At 41.3% G+C, this 17,341-nt stretch overlaps 3 protein-coding genes across 3 annotated transcripts; all 3 read right to left on the reverse strand.

Annotated features, from left to right (window-relative positions):
• Positions 1-1,147: 1,147 nt before the first annotated feature.
• On the reverse strand, positions 1,148-10,798 carry LOC108249808 (CCR4-NOT transcription complex subunit 2). Its single transcript, XM_017439427.3, has 15 exons — positions 10,690-10,798; positions 8,309-8,440; positions 8,155-8,230; positions 7,027-7,174; positions 6,687-6,899; positions 6,559-6,614; positions 6,356-6,481; positions 6,121-6,251; positions 5,835-5,955; positions 5,581-5,737; positions 5,282-5,343; positions 4,346-4,395; positions 4,168-4,268; positions 3,950-4,094; positions 1,148-3,580 (listed from the first exon to the last, which is right to left on the reverse strand). Exons 2-15 carry the CDS (start codon positions 8,426-8,428, stop codon positions 3,494-3,496), a joined length of 1,593 nt encoding a protein of 530 aa, XP_017294916.1. The 5' UTR covers positions 8,429-8,440; positions 10,690-10,798; the 3' UTR covers positions 1,148-3,493.
• A 605-nt stretch (positions 10,799-11,403) lies between these two features.
• Positions 11,404-13,295, reverse strand: LOC108249815 (histone H3-like). Its single transcript, XM_025002329.2, has 2 exons — positions 12,958-13,295; positions 11,404-12,108 (listed from the first exon to the last, which is right to left on the reverse strand). Exons 1-2 carry the CDS (start codon positions 13,254-13,256, stop codon positions 11,646-11,648), a joined length of 762 nt encoding a protein of 253 aa, XP_024858097.1. The 5' UTR covers positions 13,257-13,295; the 3' UTR covers positions 11,404-11,645.
• Positions 13,296-13,527: 232 nt separating this feature from the next.
• LOC108249821 (histone H2A) lies at positions 13,528-14,608 on the reverse strand. The gene has a single exon (XM_017439447.3). It carries the CDS (start codon positions 14,547-14,549, stop codon positions 14,163-14,165), a length of 387 nt encoding a protein of 128 aa, XP_017294936.1. The 5' UTR covers positions 14,550-14,608; the 3' UTR covers positions 13,528-14,162.
• Positions 14,609-17,341: the final 2,733 nt, after the last annotated feature.

Genomic DNA, 17,341 nt, shown 5'->3' on the forward strand with positions numbered 1-17,341 from the left:
CTGAAGACTCGGTCCAGAACCTGCAGACACCTGCTGATTGGATGATTGGATGCAGGTGAGCTGATTGCAAACAGGAAGCAGAAACAGGAGAGCTGAGGCCACCTACAGGCTGAGACATGAAACTACACGGGAAACTACCTGGAACACACGAGGAACTTTTATTCAATAAAAATCAAACATAAAGAAAACAGTTTGGAACTGAAATGAATAAAGTAACACTGCTAAAGTTGCTAATGTTACTAATGCTACTAATGCTGCTAATGCTGCTAACGCTAGTAATGTTGCTAATGATGCTAATGTTGCTAATGCTACTAATGTTAGTAATGTTGCTAATGATGCTAATGTTGCTAATGCTGGTAATTCTGAGTGCTGAAAAATAAATATTAACGGTTAAAACCAGCAAAATAGAAAGCAAAAATCAGTAAAACAATAGCTAAATGCTAAATTGAGAAAAAAAAGGCCTAAGCAAATAAGCTAAAATGTAGCTGAAAGCTAAGTTTAGCAACATGTACCTAAAAACTAAAGTTATTAAGACAGAAGCTAAAAGTAGAATAAGATGTTAATCTTTAAAACTTACAGAATTCCCTAAAAACTAACAGATCTTTTCCCTCAGTAATAAACTTTTGATTTAAATCTTAAAGCACTGAAGTTTATCTGAAATAATTAATGATAAACTCAGATCAGCTGTTATTGTTTTATTCATTTAAAGAGCCAGGCTGAGTTCCTGCAGCTGTTCTTTGTCCCACAGTGCCGCCCTGTGGACAAACACTGAAACTTTATTATTTTATTAACATTATTATATTATTTATCTGATAAACAGACAATAAAAGCCTTACTTTTTCTACATTTATATGAAATTAGTTAAATAAAGGATAAATAAATGTTTAACTTTGTTCAACATTTTCAACATGTTAAACAAAATAAAAGATTGAAGAATTTAAATATAAATTGATCAAACAGATTTTATGTTTTTTCTCCTTCAGGATCAGTTAAAATAAATAAAGCTACAGATAAAAATGACTGTTAAACTGCCAACAAACAGTAAGAATAATTATTATTATTTAATCAAAACTAAACTTCTTGTTTTTAGATGGTTCAGGTACAAAACTCTGCTTCGCCTCCCAAAGAAAGACGCAGAAATCCTCGCTGGCTTTCATTATCAGAATATTTATTTTACTCTTTTTTTCCTAATAAAACACTAGCTGCCATATTTAATAAAACAGCCAACGGCCAAGTGCCTCAGTCCTCCAATCACATCCTCCCAGGTGGGTCACATGGGTGCGGGGGCGGGTCCTTGGCTTGTCTGCAGTCTGATCAGCGGTTGTCATGGCGATCACAGTTGTCTTACTCTCCTGTGATCCGTCTCCGTGGTAACAGGAAGTGGAATATTGCCATGGTAACAAGAGGATAGGGCGGAGTCTCCTCGTTTCATTTCTGTCGTTTTCTTTTCGCTGCCTTGGATCCGTGTTTCCATATTCAGAATATTTTCACACAGAGCTGCTCACCGGCGCCTCCTGGAGGGACTGAAGCTTTCGAACACATGAAAATACGTCGATGGTTTAGCTTATTTTCTGACGTTTTGTGTTTTTCTTGCAGAGATTTAAATGGTTAATTTTGACTTGTGTCCGGTAGTTACAGCCCGCTGTAAATCAGCTGAACGGTAAAACTGAAGCAGGCCGAGACAATTCCTGACTGCGAGCAAGAAAATAAAGTTTTTTAAACGGCCAGAAAGCATCAAATTAAAGCTTCGCGTCGCAAAATATGAAACTAAAAACAGTTTAACCTGAACGTCATCGAACAGTCAGGAGTTTCCTCCAATAGTTTACTCCGGTAGTTCTCTCCGGTAATTTTCTCACTGACATATTAATGCATCAGTGAGAAACGAGGGTCTGCACTCAGCGTAAACACTCGGCTGATTTAAACCACGATGACTGACCTCCATTAAATTAAATTAAATAACCTGTCTGCATGTTTAACCTTTGACCTGTTTCAGGTGTCTACAACCTGCGGCTCAGGAGCCACATGTGGCCCAATAGCTCCCCTCCAGCGGGTCCAAAACTAACAGAAACTAATATTTATTTTATTAACGATAAAATAAAAGGATGGTTTTTAATGTTCGATTTTATAAAAACGCTAAATATAAACTGAGAAAATGAATCTGTGCTCAGAGTTTATCTTCTTTAAACCAACAGGAAGATTTTTCTGTCAAATTTAACTCAAATATAAAAATTAAAGCCATAAAAGGAGTTTTATACGAAGTTGTTTCAGTCACTTCGTGTCGGCTCAAGGTTTTAATCTAATAATCGAGGAGAGAGAAATATTTATTCTTTAGTTTCTAACTTTGAGTTTGTTTCTGAAGTTTAAAAGGTTTTAAAGCTGCAGAGTCAGCGAACAGTTCTCGTCTGCTTTTAGTTTTAGTTGAGCTTTTTTTTTTTAATCAGACTTTAGTTATAAAAGATCTGAATCTGCAAGAAAAACAAAACGTCTGTTTGAGACAAAAACTGAGCAGCTAAAAACAAAAAGAATCAAACATTAAAAAAATAAACGTAGCTGGAAGAAAAAACAAAGAAAGACGTGTTTAAAACGTTCTCCTGTTGATTCACGTTAGAAAAATAAACAAATTTATGTTTTTATTGTCAACACATCAATTTAAAAAAGAAATAAAAACAAACCGTTTCTTTTTCTGTCATTTTTAAGCTGATTTAATTAATAAATCTCTTTAAATCAGGCGTCAGATTGTTTGTCTGCTTCCATGTTTTTAGGCTCAGATCTCCAAATAAAACAAAAAGATTTGAAATTTATCTTCAAAAAGTTTTGAGTTACTTGTCATTTTTATTATTATTCTTTATTTGATCTAATTAGATTTACTTTTTTTTAAATTTAAAGAAAAACTTTAGCTCTTGTTTAAAAACTGCTGCTTTAAAAATAATAATTTATTAACATTAATGTAGATTTTTTACGTCTTCAGTTTGAACCCGAAGGAGAAAAAGAATAAAAGAAACATCGAGCTGAGATCTGTTGACAATAAAAACATAAATTTGATTCTTTGTTTTAAAAGGATTTAAACCAATAAAGCTGTTTGAGAATAAAACAAACAGGAAAGATTATTTTCCTCTTTTATTCTGAAACTGCTGCTCGGTTCTGGTTCTGGTGGAACACCGAGGGAAATAATCATCCATCCTGACGGGGATTCAGCCCTGATTTGTCTTAAAATCTGTTTTAATAATAAAAGCTTCTTTAGAAAAAAATACTCAATTCTTCAGAGCGAGTAAAAAGAAGAATCGCTCCATCAGGTGGACGGTTATTTACAGCCGGAGGAGAATAAAATAAAATAAAATAAAATGTAAAAGACAAACATAAAAGAGGTAAAGTTAAAATAAGGAGGTCTGAGTGTGGAGGAGGGGTCCAGGAGAGCCAATGGCAGCCAGGCAGGAAGGAGGGTGAGCCAATCAGAAGGCCTGCTGGGCGGGGTTATAGTTGAAGGTGGAGCCAATCAGAAGGCCTGCTGGGCGGGGTTATAGTTGAAGGTGGAGGGAACGTGAGGTCGCTCTTCTAGTTTGTCGTATTCCAGATGAAACTCCTGAAAACAAAAAGATAAAATTTAAATTTTAGCTGTTGATCATCATCATCTAAATGCAGCAAAAGGTTAGCTAAAGGCTCAAAGTATCAAACATCTAGCTAAAAGCTAACTATAGCAATAGGTTAGCTAAAAGCTAAACTTGCAAAACATTAGCAAGAACGAACAAAGTGCTAGCTAGAAGCTAAAAGCAGCAAAAGGTTAGCTAAAGGTTAAAGTATGAACGAGCTGAGAGTCAAAGCTAGCTGATGGTTCAAAGACTAGCTGAGGTGATGATGGTGATGATGATGTTGATGATGATGATGATGAAGATGGTGACCCTGTCGGGTTTATTTCGGGACTTGGACCTCCCCGTCCCGCTCGGCTTCCTACCTTGGCCACCTTCCTCCAGTTGAGACAATCGAAGAAGTAGTAGGTCCCCCTCTCGTAAGAGTTGGTCTTCAGTGTGGGCTCCATGCCGGGGGCCCGGGTGATCCAGACCCGCTCCTCTTTATGGTACCTCCAGTCCCTGTTGAAGCTGAACACAGGAGCGGGTTAGTCCCGAGCCGCGAACGGCGAGGAGCTTCAGGAGGACTCGGCTTCGGTCTTACAGCTCGACGGCAGCCAGCAGCTGCAGCAGGTCTCCTCCGTTCATGTAGTAGAGATAAAACAGCAGATCTTCTCCGTACCGAGACAACTTGATGGCTGCTAACTGCAGGCAGAACGACACGGTGAGTCCCACTGAGACCCGGACAGCAGAACCCGTCATCAAGAGGAACGTTTACTCACCTTGTCCCTTATGTGGATGTTGGTTAGATACTCTGAGGGGACGTGGAAATCTGCAGAGACAGAACCAGAACCGAGACGATCAACAAAAACAAAACGAGTCTGAGTAGTTCAAGCTGCAGTTCTGAGCTGCGTCCAGCAGAGGGCAGAAAACCACAGAAGAAGAGAGGAGAACCCATCAGAACATGAAGACGTTCTGGATCTGAGATCTGAGGTTCTCACTTCCTCAACATTTATCTGACATTAAATTATTTTAAATACATCAGAGAAAATAAACATGAAGGTGGATTTAAAGATGATAAAAAAATGTTTTTATTGTTTTAAAATTAATATAATTTCATGTTTATTGTCCTGTCTGTTCTCAGATCAGCCCACAGGAAATATTTACAGTTTATATTTTACAAAAATAAACAAAATTAAACACGTTATATTTTTTATACATTTTAGTTTTTAGAAAAGTTTGTTTGAATCAACTTTTTCTGCTTGTCTGCTAATTTAATTAAAATTATGAGTAAAATATAAAGAAATAAATATTCTTTATTTATTATTTAATATAAAAATTATAAATTAGATATTTTATATTTATTTAAAATGAATTTAAATACATATAAGATATAATTTAAATGAATATATCTCAAGTATTATAAATATTTAAAAGGATTTTTTGAAACTTAATATATATATATTTTAGTTAATTCAACAAATAATTTGTTTAAAAAAGTAGAATTTATTTTGTTTTTATATTTAAAGGTTTGTCCGGTTGGAGTATTTTATTTATTTAAACTCTGATGTGTTTTTAAAATAAATCTTTAATATTATTAATATAAAACAATTAAAGTCACAGCAACACGTCCAAACGTTCGGCTGCAGTTTCTTTTATTTAAATGTTAATTAAAAATATAAATTTATTTGGTTTTATTGCTTCCTGCAGCGACTCACCGATGTCCTGCGGCCGACACGGCGCCGACGCCCACGGAGACGCAAACTTCGGATAAAGATTCCTGACGGAGAAACGACAACATGTTTTATCCTCAGGGAGGAGCTTCACGCTCCAACAAACAAACAAACAAACAAACAAACAAACACCCAGCTTCTGAGGCTACAAGCAACAAGTCAACTCCTTCAAACTCTGAACTTCGCTTTTTTACACGTATCTGAGCTGAGAGTCGTCACCAACACAGACTCGGAGCTCGAACCGCCGGCGCCGGCGGGCGACATGCATTCCCTCTGACACGTACTCCGGTGAGTTGAGGTTGAGGCCGAGCGTCGTCAGGTCCGAGCCCAGCGCCAGGTGGACCATGCCGGGGTCCGTCTCCGCCGCCCGGATGAACGTCAGCAGGCCGATCATGCCGAACTGGTCCGTTACCATGCCGACGGGGATGTTGGTCACCCGGCCTGGCCAGACAGGAAGTAAACAAACGGATCAGTCAGATACAAACTCAGCAGGTTTGGTTCCGTTTAGAACAACGAGAACGTCTGTCTGGGTTCTCACCGTCAGGAAGAACCTGAATCCCTTTCTTCTGCTGGTTGTTGTTGCTCGGCGCCGAACTCTTATCGCCCGGAAACTTCGGCCCGTCGGAGCTCGACGAGGTCTTCCCTGAAGAGTTCAGGTTCTGATTGGACCCGAACACAGAACAAGATGAGCTAAAAGGCTAGCTGGAAAAAAGAACACTAGCAGGAAGCAGTAGCAGCACAGAGACAGAACCCTCTGTGTTTCTGTAAATAACGAGTCTGCAGAACAAACGATGAGGACAGACAGGACGAGACAGGCGTCCCACCGTCTTGTTGTCCTCGCTGGTGCTGGTGGGGTCTTTCGTCTGGTAGTTGGGTCCGGGCAGAGCCGGGAAGTCCTCGTTGTGGATGGAGAAGTCCTGCGTCTGCTCGCTGGACGGCTTCGTTACCATGCCGACTGGACACAGAAGCGGTGAGGACAGTCAGCACTCTCAGCTACACCAGTGATTGGCCCGTGAGATATTTTGCTAACAGGCAAACAAGCGGATGGTTCTGTGTTACCGTAGGGCGCCCGGCCAGCCAGCGGGTTGTGCTGCGGGGCGGCGTTCGAGCTTCCGTCCCTCCGACTCCGGTCAGCTAACGCCGGGAAGTCGGACAGGTCCAGACCCGTCACGTTCTCGCTGCCGTCTGGAAACAGAACCCAGAAGGTGGGGTGAGAACCCACAGGGTGGTTCTGGTTGTGAAGTCGGGGGGGTTTGCTGTACCTGTGCCGTTGAAGATGTTGCTGGATAAGGAGCTGTTCATGTTGAAGCCTGGATTCCTGTTCAGGTAAAAACCCGACGTCAGACGGGAACGTGGCGTTCGCTCAGCTGCCGCTTGAATTTAACCGTACCTGTTGAACGTGAACGGCTGCCGGCTCTGAGGCTGTTTGGGCATCCCGATGATGCTCGGAGACGAGCGGCTGGGACTCCCCATGGTGCCGCTCCTTCCTCCTCCTCCTCCTCCTCCCCTCTCCCCTCCTCCTCCTCCTAACCCGCCCGTCTGCGCCGTCGGGCCGCCCACCTGCTGGTTGTGGTTCAGGACGCTCCGGCTGGGCAGGATCACCCTGCAGGGAGAGGACGAAAAAAATGAAACCTAAAATGTTTCATTGTCTCAAACAGCGGACGGTTTGGACCTAAAGCTGAACAGAACCGGAAGCAGAGGTCTGCTGGGTTTAGGACAGGAAGTCCCACCTGCTGGGCGAGGACGGCGTGTGCAGCGAGCCGGAGTTGGGCGTGCTGGCGTGACCCGACAGCTGAGCGGCGCTCTGGTTCAACCCGCTTCGGCTCAGCTGAGGAGCGGCGCTGCTGTTCATCCCCCGCATGGGAAACCCGAGAGCGCCTGCGGCCCGGAGAGAGGAGACGGGTCAGAACCCAGAACCAACAAGAACCGCTCCGACATTCTGACATCGACAGGATTCTACGAACTTCTGACTGACACCAGAAGTCTTTTAATTTGACAAGTTCACTTCCTGTTAGTGGTTATGATTGACTCCGTCTGACAGCTTCGTTGGACAGAAAGACTGTCCCCCTCAGGTGGACGGAACTGGGTCAGATGTCCAGGAAGAACCGAGGCTTAAAGACACTGGTGGACACTGTGGACTGGGACAGTCTCTGTGTTCATCAGTCCCTGTGTCCATCAGTGTCCCTGTCCTCCAGCATCCCTGTCCTCCATTGTCCCTGTCCACAGTGAAGACAGTTTGACGTCACCATAGACAGAGGACCAAGAAAGACGCTCAAAAACCTTCCAGCTGGACTGAAACTTGCAGCTGTCTTCATGGGCGAGACAAATGTCTTCTGGAGGACAGTTAGATGGTCAGATGAGACAAAGACTGAGCTGTTTGGACGCAAAGACAAGAAGAACTTCTGGAGGACTCCGGGTGAGTCTTTCAGACCTGAGAAGCTGTCAGGCACGGCGGTGGGAGCATCATGCTGTGGACAGAACGGTGACCAGCAGCAGGACAGCTGAAACTTGGACAGTTTGGTCCAAGAGGACAATGATCCCGAACATCAGAGCTGGTTTCTGAACCAGGCTGACGTCCCAAAGCTCCGCCCACTAACGAGAGGACAAACATCAGCCTGAGGTCCAGGAGACACTGAGGGACATCTGACCAGACTTCTGTTCTTAAATCACTGAACTTGTTTAAATCTTTCCACCTTTAAGAACGATTCAGAAACTACAAGAAAACTGTTTTAAATGTTCTAAACGAAACAGGAAGAGGAAATCTAGCAGATAAAATAAAAACAGAAGATCCACGAAGAGACAAGATGGAGACCAGGACTAAAGGGACAAATTTAACCCGATCAGATGTCCTCTCTTACTCTGTGGGCCGTACAAACTGGCTCCCAGCTGAGACAGCTGACTCGTTGATGAAGACGAGGACGAAGACGTCAGCATCTGAACAGGAAACACAAAGGAGACGTCAGTTCGCCCACTTCCTGCGCAGCTGAAGAACGTTCTCGCTGCGGGACTCACGTCTTTGTCGGCTCGGTGAGGAGGGAACATGGACTGCTGGCTGTAGTAGAGGCCCGGCTCGTCCGTGTAGTCGCTGTCCATCGCCCCCTCCAGAAACTTCTTCCTGTTAGCACCAAACATGCCGCGTGTCACCTGAGGAGACAGACAGACGTCAGAGACAGACCGAGACGTCCTCCCGACCACTCAGCAGCTTCGTCTCCTCCTCCTGCTCACAGGAGAACCTCCGCAGTCAGGTGGTGGTAGCTGAGAGTCATCCCTAACAGGGTTTCATTGCCACGGCAACAGGAGCCGGAGGAGGACGGCGTCAAACTAAACTTTTAGTTTTTATTGTTTACATGAGTGTCTAAAATCCTAAATGTTTTATTTAAAATATAAACAAAATTATCTCAAAATATTTGCTCTAAAATTCTCCACTAACAGAAAATTCATTCATTTATTTTTGACCAACAGCTTGAAAAGTTTAGTCTAAATTATAAAACATTTATATAAATGAAGGAAACTACGGTGGCCCTGAAGTCCAAACCTCATCATCAGATCATTAAACAGCAAGAACCTGAGGAACCACGAGACATCGCTGATTGGACAACAGCGCCGTTTGACTTTTGGACCTGAAACCACGTCCAGCGTCTCCTCGTCTTCAACTCCAGCGTCTCCTCGTTTTCATGTCCAGCGTCCCCTCGTCTTCAACTCCAGCGTCACCTCGTCCTCACGTCCAGCATCACCTCGTCTTCATGTCCAGCATCACCTCGTCTTCACGTCCAGCGTCTCCTCATCTTCACGTCCAGCGTCTCCTCGTCTTCACGTCCAGCGTCTACTCGTCTTCACGTCCAGCGTCTCCTCGTCTTCGCGTCCAGCGTCTCCTCGTCTTCGCGTCCAGCGTCTCCTCGTCTTCACGTCCAGCGTCTCGTCTTCATGCCCTGACTCTAAATAATCCACATTTGGGTCACCGACTGATAACGTTTCAGGAAGAAGAACCTTTCAGAATAAAAGCCAAACGGCGCCGTCTTCTGATGGTCGAACCTCCTGCAGGTTGATTTAGTGATTTGTTGATGTGGTTTGGACTTCAGGGCCACCGTAGGAAACAGTTATTATCTTAAATCATCAGATTATTGGTTTAAACGACCCGAACAGGAGCAGAAGTTACATCAAACTGAAGGGAAACAACATTTACCTGTGAAAACCAGAAAATAATTGAACAAATAACACAAACTGTCTCCAAACTACAACAAAAACAAAGTTATAAAATAATTAAATATAACCGTGGCTCTAACAAATATAAATATATAAACTCTAACATGATGTGTTTGTTATGAATCCTCTGAGGAGTTATTTTACTAACAGAACAGCTGTAGGTTTTCTGACAGATCAGTAAGAACAGAAGCTTTGAAAACAAACCTGTTTGGTCCCAAAAAGTAAAACAAACTAAAGTTTATTAAAGAAATAAACAGATTAGTTTTATCAGGTCAGATCTGTGGTTGTTTGTTTAAAGGTAGACACAAATAAACATCTAATGAGTTCCTCACAGTTTGGTTTGAGCCACGACACATAAAAGTTTCACATCTTGTTACTGAAAACAGAGGAAATAAAATTAAACTGAAAACAAAAACATTTTCCTCTGAGCTTCTTGCTTTTGTTTACAAGCAGGTTGGATGCTCACAAACACAAGAAACAAAGACTAAATCTCCGTTTTAAAAAGGTTTTATGACACGTGTGGTTGTTTGAAGGGAGAAATGTTTGTTTGTCTTAAATAAAACTTCAGAATTTGATCAGTTTACGTTTTAAAGCACAAATCATTTAGCTAAATGCTAACGGTAGCTAAAAAGGCTAATGTTAGCGTCGATGCTTTGCTGTAATTCTTAGTTTAGTTTACAATATACACAAATAAAAACTGTCTGATAAAACTCAAAGTTTGTTTGTGAATTTTATGTGTTTAAAACGTTTTTTAGAGTTAGTCTGTTAGCTTTAACCCGGTATCTGAAGCTAATGTTAGCTGCCGTTAGCCTAAGCTACCTGAACAGAAAGGGTTAGCCTGTTAGCATCGGAGCTAACAGCTCAATAACCAGCAGCAAAGTTTAAACCGGTTTCCCGGTTTAAGCCCGTCGGTACCGGGAGGTTCTGTGCGGTCCAGCAGACACAGACCCGGCCGGACAGAGTGTGTTTATGTCCGGCTGTGGGCCTGCTGGGCCCCGGTTCTCCTCAACAACAACAACAAAAAGAACCGAAAGCTGCTTCGGAAGCTCGTTTTTACGCGCTTCACGGCGCAGCACGACTCGCCTGGTCCCACAGACACGAACCGGGTTCTGTTTAAAGACGGTTCCGACCCGCAACCACTGAGGAAAACGGCTTTTAATCACTAAAATTATACAAAGTTAGGAGCTCACCGCATCAATCTGTCCTCCCGCTACAAGATGGCTGACCCCTGAGGCCTATCTGTTGTAGTTTACTGTAGTTTCCTACTTTCTGTTCTCTGCCGGAGTTTACAGCTTTCTGCTTTAAAATACAATCCTGCTGTAGTTTACTGCTTCCATCTGTAGTTTACTGCTGCTTCTATTTGTAGTTCTGTAGTTTACCATCTGCTAATCTTTATTCTACTGGGACTACTAGTGTACTGTAGTTAACTCTACACTCTGTTGTAATTTCCTTTGTTTTATTTAGTAAAGTGGTCTGCAGTTTCCTACATGCTTGTATTGTTCTGTATTTCCTGCATTCTTCTGTAGTTTACTGAGCCTCTGCTGTAATTTGGCATCTTTTAAATTTATCCGAAGACCTGATATTAAAACCTACTACCCATAAATTACTGGGAGAAATGCAATATAACGGCTAGATGTTTTGACAATATTCAACACAGGAAGTCACATTTATGTTCATCAAAGAGTAAAACTGAACTTCTGACACAAAAGGAGATGAAGGTAGAACTTTAAACTACTTATCTTGATTTAAGTAAACAAAATAACCAAATAATAAATCTGATCAGTCTAGAACCTGTTTCACTGTTAAAACAGGATCAGAACTTTCAATTAACAATCAGCAGATTGATGGTTTCACAGGTTTAATTCAGGAAGAAGAAACAGGTTTATTTTGACCAGTTTCATTCAGGGCTGAGCAGCAGGACTATAATTAAAACAGTTTGAGTTAGCTGGTTCTCGTAACATGTTTGTTTACTCTTTTCAGAGCAGTTTAACCTCTTTGTATTTGTTCCTTTATATTCACGTCAGGGTCATCCTTTATGTAAACTTTATTTTTAAACCGGTAACATTATTCCTGTAGAAACTGAGCTCAGTAGAGGAGGTGTGTGGCTCTGAAAAGAGCCGTTTTGTGTCTCTAAACCCGGCTAAGTTTAAGCCCTCTCTCCGCGGATCCTGCGGGCCAGCTGGATGTCTTTGGGCATGATGGTGACCCTCTTAGCGTGGATGGCGCACAGGTTGGTGTCCTCGAAGAGCCCCACCAGGTAAGCCTCGCTGGCCTCCTGCAGAGCCATGACGGCCGAGCTCTGGAAGCGCAGGTCGGTCTTGAAGTCCTGGGCGATCTCGCGGACCAGGCGCTGGAAGGGCAGCTTCCGGATGAGCAGCTCGGTGGACTTCTGGTAGCGGCGGATCTCCCTGAGAGCCACGGTCCCGGGCCTGTAGCGGTGAGGTTTCTTCACTCCGCCGGTGGCCGGGGCGCTCTTCCGGGCGGCCTTGGTGGCGAGCTGCTTCCTGGGGGCTTTGCCTCCAGTGGACTTCCTGGCGGTCTGCTTGGTTCTGGCCATGTTAGGTTCCGCTGAGTTCTCCTGGAGACTAGTGGATAAGACAAAACGAGAGCTGCGGGGTTTTTATAGGCCGCGCCAGAAGCTTTCGATCTGATTGGTCAGAGAGGAGCACGTGACCTCACCGCCAGACAAGTGACGGTTGGAATTCAAACCGACCAATCAGAGCCGTCAGATGAAGAATGAACAAAAGACCTTTTCACACATTTTTAGTATTAAAACGTCCATTATTTATTATCGATTTAGATGTTAAAATGTGTATAAGCTGCAACGGACCCCTTAATATTAATAATATACAATAATAAAAATATATCTAATATATATTACTAATAATAATGTGAAGTTCAGTGTGATTTTTTACTTTTACAATATAGTTTCATTATATAGTTTTCTGATATTTTTCTGTTTTCTGATATAAAAGGCAATCAGGGAGTAAGTTTGTGAATTGGTGATTAGCTTTGACCACCTGGGGTTCTTTTTTACTAAACTGGAATAAAACACTGAATAAAAAAATGTTTCTGTGACTCAATCGGTTTAGTTTTAGACATGATTTGTAAGGGTTAACACAATTGGGTAACAAACAATTATTTCAACAAGTAAATGAGATTTAAGTAAATGAGATCAGCTTTTAAAGAATTTTATGCATGCTCAATCTTTGATTTTTTCTTTCCTAATTAGAATATTTAGTTTTCCACATTTATCCTATAAAAGAGATCAAATTTACTTTTGAGTTTTATTGCTGAGAATACAGAAATTATTTAAGTATTCCAGAATGAGAAAAAGGATCAGGAATTCAGGTAAATCTTCATATATAATAAAACCAGGAATCATCTCATCAGAAGTGTGGGTGGCTCTTAAAAGAGCCTTTGGGTTTTGATGGTTCTGGACGGTTTAACCTCCGAACCCGTAGAGGGTTCTGCCCTGCCTCTTCAGGGCGTACACCACGTCCATGGCGGTGACGGTCTTCCTCTTGGCGTGCTCGGTGTAGGTGACAGCGTCCCGGATGACATTCTCCAGGAAAACCTTGAGCACACCGCGGGTCTCCTCGTAGATCAAGCCGGAGATACGCTTGACTCCGCCGCGGCGGGCCAGGCGGCGGATGGCGGGCTTAGTGATTCCCTGGATGTTATCACGGAGGACCTTCCGGTGCCGCTTGGCGCCTCCTTTGCCGAGACCTTTACCTCCCTTCCCTCTTCCAGACATGTTGTTGAGACAGACTGAGACAGCTCACACTGATTCCCGAGCAGCGAGTAGCCATGTTTAAACAGGGCCCGCGGACGTAAGAGAAGACAACCCGCATGCCAGTTTTCTACTTCCGCACAGAAGTTATCCTCACAGAGTGATCTGTTTCCGGTTAATGACGTGAGCTTTCAAAACAAAATAAATGTCCTCTAATGCAGAGGTCCCCAAACCGGTACCCGTCCGTGGGTCATTTGGAACCGGGCCGCAGAATAAATCACTTACATCTGTTGTATTTGTTTTCAGTTTGAACATTTATTTTGAAAGACAGACCTCACATTTGTTATCAAGATCCTGATTAACTCTGTACCTTTAATAATCCTAGAAACCAAAGGGTTTGTAGGTTCAATCCCACAGTGTGAGATGGATGAGAATGGATAAGAAGCTTTGACTGAATTTAAGTAAGAATTTAAGCTTTGTGTTAAAGCCAGGAAAAGTAAAAACCCATGTGGTTGATTTGTATCACATATCTTAACACCAATTCTTTGCTATATGAAGATTTACATATGTACTTAATAAAAATCTGATTCATAATCATTTATAATTGTAGTTATGATATGAATTGTAGAACAGTTTGTGCTAATTATTATTTAACAAATCCATTCCCACATGCTGCTGAACCAACTCGTTCTGTGGATTCTTGGGGATTGTTCTCAACCATTCCCCTTATTTTATGAAAAGACTCCTGTACTCGTTTCTCTGCAGAGATTAGAGGATGCTGGTATTCAAAAACATTAAATTGATCTTTTTGGTACAGAACGTTTAAATAGAACATTTACTTTTTTCTACTTTTTAATGAAGAACCCAGCTTTTTAAGGAGGTGTGGGTGGCTCTTAAAAGAGCCTTTGTTGAGTTTGGAAGCCCTCGGGTCTACTTGGCCTTGGCGGGCTTCTCGGTCTTCTTGGGCAGCAACACCGCCTGGATGTTAGGCAGAACTCCACCCTGAGCGATGGTGACGCCTCCCAGCAGCTTGTTGAGCTCCTCGTCGTTGCGGACGGCTAGCTGCAGGTGGCGGGGGATGATCCTGGTCTTCTTGTTGTCGCGAGCGGCGTTTCCCGCCAACTCCAGGATCTCGGCCGTCAGGTATTCGAGCACCGCCGCCAGGTAGACGGGAGCTCCGGCGCCGACGCGCTCAGCGTAGTTCCCCTTCCTCAGCAGCCTGTGGACTCGACCCACCGGGAACTGAAGTCCGGCACGAGAGGAGCGGGTCTTGGCCTTGGCTCGGGCTTTACCGCCGGTCTTTCCACGTCCAGACATGTTGGTTGGTTTGAATCAAAGTTTCACACAGAGAGTTGGGTGACGACGCTCAGCTGCGGAGAGGCGCTGTTTATATGTCTCATCTGGTCGCTGATTGGCCAGGTTCAGCGGGAGGGCGAGCGACCAATCAGAGACGAGTGCGTCATGTTCATGCAGTTCGCACGAGACTTCCGCCCTGCACTGAGCGGAAACTACAAAATAAGACACCCAGAGCAAATAATATAGTTTATTTAGTTTATTTTTCACAATAAACCGCCTTTCAGTTATTCTTGGTCTGTTTTAAACGAAAACATCATATAATAATAAAGGTTTAAAATGCGCCTTTTCTCTCATTTAGAAGACTTTAGATAAAATATTATTATTCATCAGAATTACTAATTTAATCCGTAACTTTCCAACATTTCTGTAATTGGAAGTAAACAAGTAAAATTCAAAAAAAGGTTAAAAACAAACAAACAAACAAAAAAATAGATTGTGAATCCTGATAAAATCCATACTGTAGCATGAACTATAGGAACTAAATATTCTTAAAAAATATATAATATAAAACATATTCTGTATGTGTATTTCCTTTAGAACAGGAAGTTATTCCATTTTTAAAGCCACAAATGTACTTTCGAACAAATTATTTTATGATAATTATAAAATAAAATATTTATATATAATATATCATAATATCTACAAAAAAAACTAAGGTTAAAAAAATAAATCGAAAATAAAAAAAACTTCAAAGCAAATATTTTGGAATTATTAAAGATAAAGATGGAAATATAATTAGAAAATAAGGCAAATAAACTGCAGAGGTTGTTTCTTTAGTAAAGTAAAGTTTTTTCCTGTTTTAGTTAAAAAAACTGTTAAAAACTGAAGAAAGTCTCAGTTCAGATGGTTTAATTCTCTGATCTGAAACATTTAATTAAATGACTCAGTTACTGAAAGCCAACATCCATTAACTCTGGTCATTAAGTGAATTAAATTTAAAATCTAATTTTACTTTAATTAAACTTATTGGCAGGTAAACTGAAGTTAAAGCTGCCATAGATCATCTGTATAAAATAATCAGAACTCAGAGTTTTTAAAAGTTTCTTGGATTTCTTTTTTTCTGATTTAAAATTTACTTTTATTATCAGTAAGAAATAAGAATTCTGAAGGAAACAAAAAGACAAACCCTTATTTCAGAACATCAGTGTTTATGTTCATCCAGAGAAATGATGATTATTATGTCGTATAATAAATGTGATGATGATGATGATGATCCTGCCTTCATCTTCCTTTGAGTCTAAAAGTAAAGATGAAAATAAACAACTTTAATGATTTTCTTAGAGCAGGACATGAAGATCAATGAATGAACTCACGATGGACATTTTAAATAATTTTTCTCCTTTTTTGAGAAAGATTAGGTAAATAATTATCACTGCAAAGTGTAAACAAACTACATGTTGACTGTCTCCTCCAAAACAACAACAACAACAACAACAACAACAATTAAAGAACAATATTATTAACATTTAACTGAAGCTGGTTAATTCTATAATTTATATCAGGATTTAATCCAGCATCAAATGTTCCTGATTCCTGCAGCAGAAAAAAAACATTTTTTACATGAAATTAATGAACAGAAATACGTTTCTCCTGGTGCTCAGAAGGTTATTAACTTTAAAACCACCTTTAATGTGATTATAACTCCTTAATTTCTTTTTTTTTATACAGAACCCCCCCCCCCCCCCCCCCAGGCAAACTAATTATGCATCAAGTATTTCAGTATAAACATGTTTAGTTTTAATAATCATGTTTATTAAAGGAAATCCATGATTTAGACCACATTTTCTGACTAATTTGTTGTCTGCTGAGTAGAGCTGGTTAACTCAGTAAACTTTATTAATTCAGGTTAATCTGAGCCGGTCCTGATGACCCAATGAGTCTCAGTCCCAGTCAGTCCAGACTACACTGATGAGCTACAGGCTAGTCCAAACAGGATCGCTACCTCGTTAAAACCCTGAAACGTTTATGATCGTTCCAACAAAAACTATTTAATAAACTTTGTTGTTTTCAGTGAATCATCTGTAAGTGTTTCTGTTAGTAAAATATACCACTCAGTGGCCTTTAATGGCATCATTATTGGCTGATTCAAGATGGCTGCCACAGCTAACTTACTAATTCGCAGCTAACTTGTCCTAACACTAAATTTGACCCTCCTTACAGAATATTGACACAGAATATTGTGTTTATAACTGAGTGACTGAAGTTAAACAGTGAAATATTTGTCAAATATTGAAGGTGAAACTGTTTTGATGGACCGCCATGACAGTTTATTTTAACCAAGGCAGATTAGCAGCGGCCGCCATCTTGACGTAGAATGAATCATTTGTAGATATTTGACCAACAAAGACTTTCATTCAAATCCGTCCACCAGCAGCTAGAATTAATACAGACTTTATACAATAAATACAGTTTAAATAGTGTTGATACAGGAAGTAGGGGTGCTGCTGCTTTGCACTGTTGGGTTTTAGAAACTACTCCGCTATAATTAAACAGAATTAGTGAAAGGTTGGACTCTACAGAGCAGACTGTGGAAGTGAGGCGGCTGATGCGCGCCAGAAGCCTAAGATCTGATTGGTCTGAGCGGAACACGTGACATTGCCGCTAAACAAAAATCAAACCGACCAATCAGAACCACTCATCAAAAAATTACCCGGTATAGCTCATTTCCGTCAAACAGCGTGTTCGTCGTGTATAAGTAATAAGATGATGTATAAAATAATCTAAAGATTTCAGTGAACATGCAACTCCTTTAG

This window comes from Kryptolebias marmoratus, linkage group LG18 (assembly GCF_001649575.2).
Source record: "Kryptolebias marmoratus isolate JLee-2015 linkage group LG18, ASM164957v2, whole genome shotgun sequence".
Taxonomy (NCBI): Eukaryota; Metazoa; Chordata; class Actinopteri; order Cyprinodontiformes; family Rivulidae; genus Kryptolebias; species Kryptolebias marmoratus.

Excerpts from the sequence above, each read along its gene's own strand:
- LOC108249808 (XM_017439427.3), bottom strand. The coding sequence starts at position 8,428 with ATGTTTGGTGCTAACAGGAAGAAGTTTCTGGAGGGGGCGATGGACAGC. Across the intron at positions 6,252-6,355 it reads GGCTGGCCGGGCGCCCTACG|TCGGCATGGTAACGAAGCCG; the intron begins GTAACACAGAAC and ends TTCTGTGTCCAG. Across the intron at positions 5,956-6,120 it reads CCAGCGAGGACAACAAGACG|AACCTGAACTCTTCAGGGAA; the intron begins GTGGGACGCCTG and ends GGGTCCAATCAG.
- LOC108249815 (XM_025002329.2), bottom strand. The coding sequence starts at position 13,256 with ATGTCTGGAAGAGGGAAGGGAGGTAAAGGTCTCGGCAAAGGAGGCGCC. Across the intron at positions 12,109-12,957 it reads CAGGGCAGAACCCTCTACGG|CTCTCGTTTTGTCTTATCCA; the intron begins GTTCGGAGGTTA and ends AAAACCCCGCAG.
- LOC108249821 (XM_017439447.3), bottom strand. The coding sequence starts at position 14,549 with ATGTCTGGACGTGGAAAGACCGGCGGTAAAGCCCGAGCCAAGGCCAAG.